This window comes from Chinchilla lanigera, unplaced genomic scaffold (assembly GCF_000276665.1).
Source record: "Chinchilla lanigera isolate Chin_1 unplaced genomic scaffold, ChiLan1.0 scaffold00113, whole genome shotgun sequence".
NCBI classification, from domain to species: Eukaryota; Metazoa; Chordata; class Mammalia; order Rodentia; family Chinchillidae; genus Chinchilla; species Chinchilla lanigera.
Genome location: NW_004955514.1, coordinates 3703753 through 3705952, shown reverse-complemented (window position 1 = coordinate 3705952; position 2200 = coordinate 3703753). Strand labels below are relative to the sequence as shown.

At 60.4% G+C, this 2200-nt stretch overlaps 1 protein-coding gene across 1 annotated transcript in view; it reads left to right on the top strand.

Annotated features, from left to right (window-relative positions):
• The window catches only part of S100p (S100 calcium binding protein P), a gene marked incomplete at its 5' end in the record, with an annotated part of 3097 nt that extends 1146 nt beyond the window's left edge, over positions 1 to 1951 (top strand). The window contains 1 exon segment of the mRNA XM_005408812.2: positions 1653 to 1951. Coding sequence (XP_005408869.1) covers positions 1653 to 1802 — 150 coding nt within the window. The 3' untranslated portion in view covers positions 1803 to 1951.
• Between the last annotated feature and the right edge of the window lie 249 nt (positions 1952 to 2200).

The window sequence follows — 2200 nt, the reverse complement described above, 5'->3', positions numbered from 1 at the left end:
GAAAAGGAATCTTCTTTTCTTTTTTTTTTTTTTTTTTTGTCTTTTTGAGACAGGATCTCTATGCACTTCAGGCTGGCCTTGAGCTCACTTTGTATCCCAGATTGATCTCGAACTTGCAACAGTTCTCCTGCCTCAGCCTCCAGAGTGCTGGGATTACAGGCATGCGCCACCACGCCCAGTGGGTCTGGGATGTCTTGATGAGCACCTAATATGAAGACTTCATGTTTGAGGATTTTGATCCAAGGGATTTTGGCCCACTGGAATCAGGGACAGTGATTCAGGTGTCCAGGCTGGGGGAATTTTTTTTTTTTTTTTTTTTTTTTTTTATAAAAAGTCTCACTGTGTAGCCCTAATTGGCCTGGAACCCCTGGTGATCCTCCTGCCTCAGCCTCCTGAGTGCTGGGATTACAGGTGTGACCCACCACACGCGGTTTCCAGGAAACAGCTTTGAGGACCAGCGCCCAAGCCAAGGGTTCTCGCTGGTTTCCTGGGGGCCACTCCAGCAGGCCGGCTTGGTGCCCCTGCCTAGCCCTCCCTCCTAGAAATGGTCCTGAAGCCTGGCAGGGTCGGAGATAGCTGGAGAACGACGTCTCCCTGGGCGTGGGGAGCGGGGCGGCGGGGAGCGGGGCGGGGCGGGGCGGTGGCGGCTGGCCTTGAGCACCATTTCCTCCACGCCCAGCAGGGCCTGGCTCACCCGGCGCTTCCCGAGCACCAGGTGTCGCGCAGCTGCTGCCTGCACAGCCCTCGCTCTGGCTGGCGGCGGGGTGGTGCGGCGCGTGGGCGCGGGCCGCCCGCTGCTGAATTCCTAGTGCCCCCTCACTGCTGCACTCGCACACCAGCTGTGTGGAACCCCTCCCGGCACACAGCGGCAGCCCCAGGCACGCGCAGCCCTCGGGTCCCCAGCTGGGTGGCCAGCGCCCCCTGCTGCCAATGTGCAGACCTGCACCCCGGTCGGGCCGGTCTCTAGGGGAGGTCGGTCTTCCGGCCGGGGCGGTCGCAGCAGCAGGAGTAGCAGCAGCCAGCCTGACTCTCAAAGCAGACCTGGGACCTTGGGGCTCAAGCCGGTGGCCTAGCAGAGAGGAAAAGCGGGAGTCCTGTGCCCCCTCCCTGCACGCCTGGGGCTCAGCCCTTCTCCCCGTGTGGCCTCTGGCAGGTCCCTTGGGCCTCATGGGACCCTGGGCTCTCCCGCCCTGAGTGTCCTCGTGTGACACCGGGCATGCACCTTCCTTGCCCAGGGCTGTGAGTTCCACGGGTGCATGTAAAGGCGTGCGCAAGGCAGGCAGCGGGGACACCCATAAACGCAGCGGGGCACAAGAAGTTGAGTACGCACGCGGTCATCAGCGCAGTCCCCGGGGACAAGCATGTTACAAATCCACACGCAGTCTGCTGCTGCGCTGAACTCCCTGCTGTGCAGCACACCACGATTCACGTGCGGCCTACACCGTGAGGCGTGGAGTTGAGGGCAGGAGCCGTGGGCAGCTCACGACCCCGGGCACTGCAGGTCTGGTGCACACGGCTGGGCCTGGCACCGGGCTCCGTGACAGCAAACACAGGGCCAACCCCGAGACCGTGTCCCTCTCGCGGCAGGGCCTGGCTCAGGCAGAACCCCGCATGGCATCCGTGTTGCTGACTCTGGGCCTCTCTCTCTCTAGAGCGGAAAGGACAAGGACACCGTGGACAAACTGCTCAAGGACCTGGACGCGAACGGGGACGCCACCGTGGACTTCAACGAGTTCATGGTGTTCGTGGCTGCGCTCACATCTGCCTGTCATAGCTACTTTGTGCAGGCAGGACCCGTGTGAAGCCCTGCACTCCAGATTCCCGACCGAGGCGGGTGCAGGGGCTGGGAGCCGGTCCCTGGGCTCCCGGAAGCCTTGCGGGCGATTCCCGTCCTGGGCGGAGCTGCTGCTGGTGTCTGTCTGATGGATAAACGCCTGTGAAATGATACCGATCTTAGAGAAACTGGTCATTTCCTTTAGACCTCAGCGTCTTCCTCCACAAAAAGTTTGCTTTGGGTTCCAGCCTCACATCACTATAAAGAGCGCTTCCCAGGGGGCTGGGGATTTAGCTCAGTGGCACAGCACCTGCCTGGCAAGCACAAGGTCGTGAGTTTGATTCCAGGTACCAGAAAAAAAAAAAAAAAAAAAAAAGAGCCATTCCCAGTTCTCCTTGCTGCCCAGGAAGTTATATTTGTAATCCC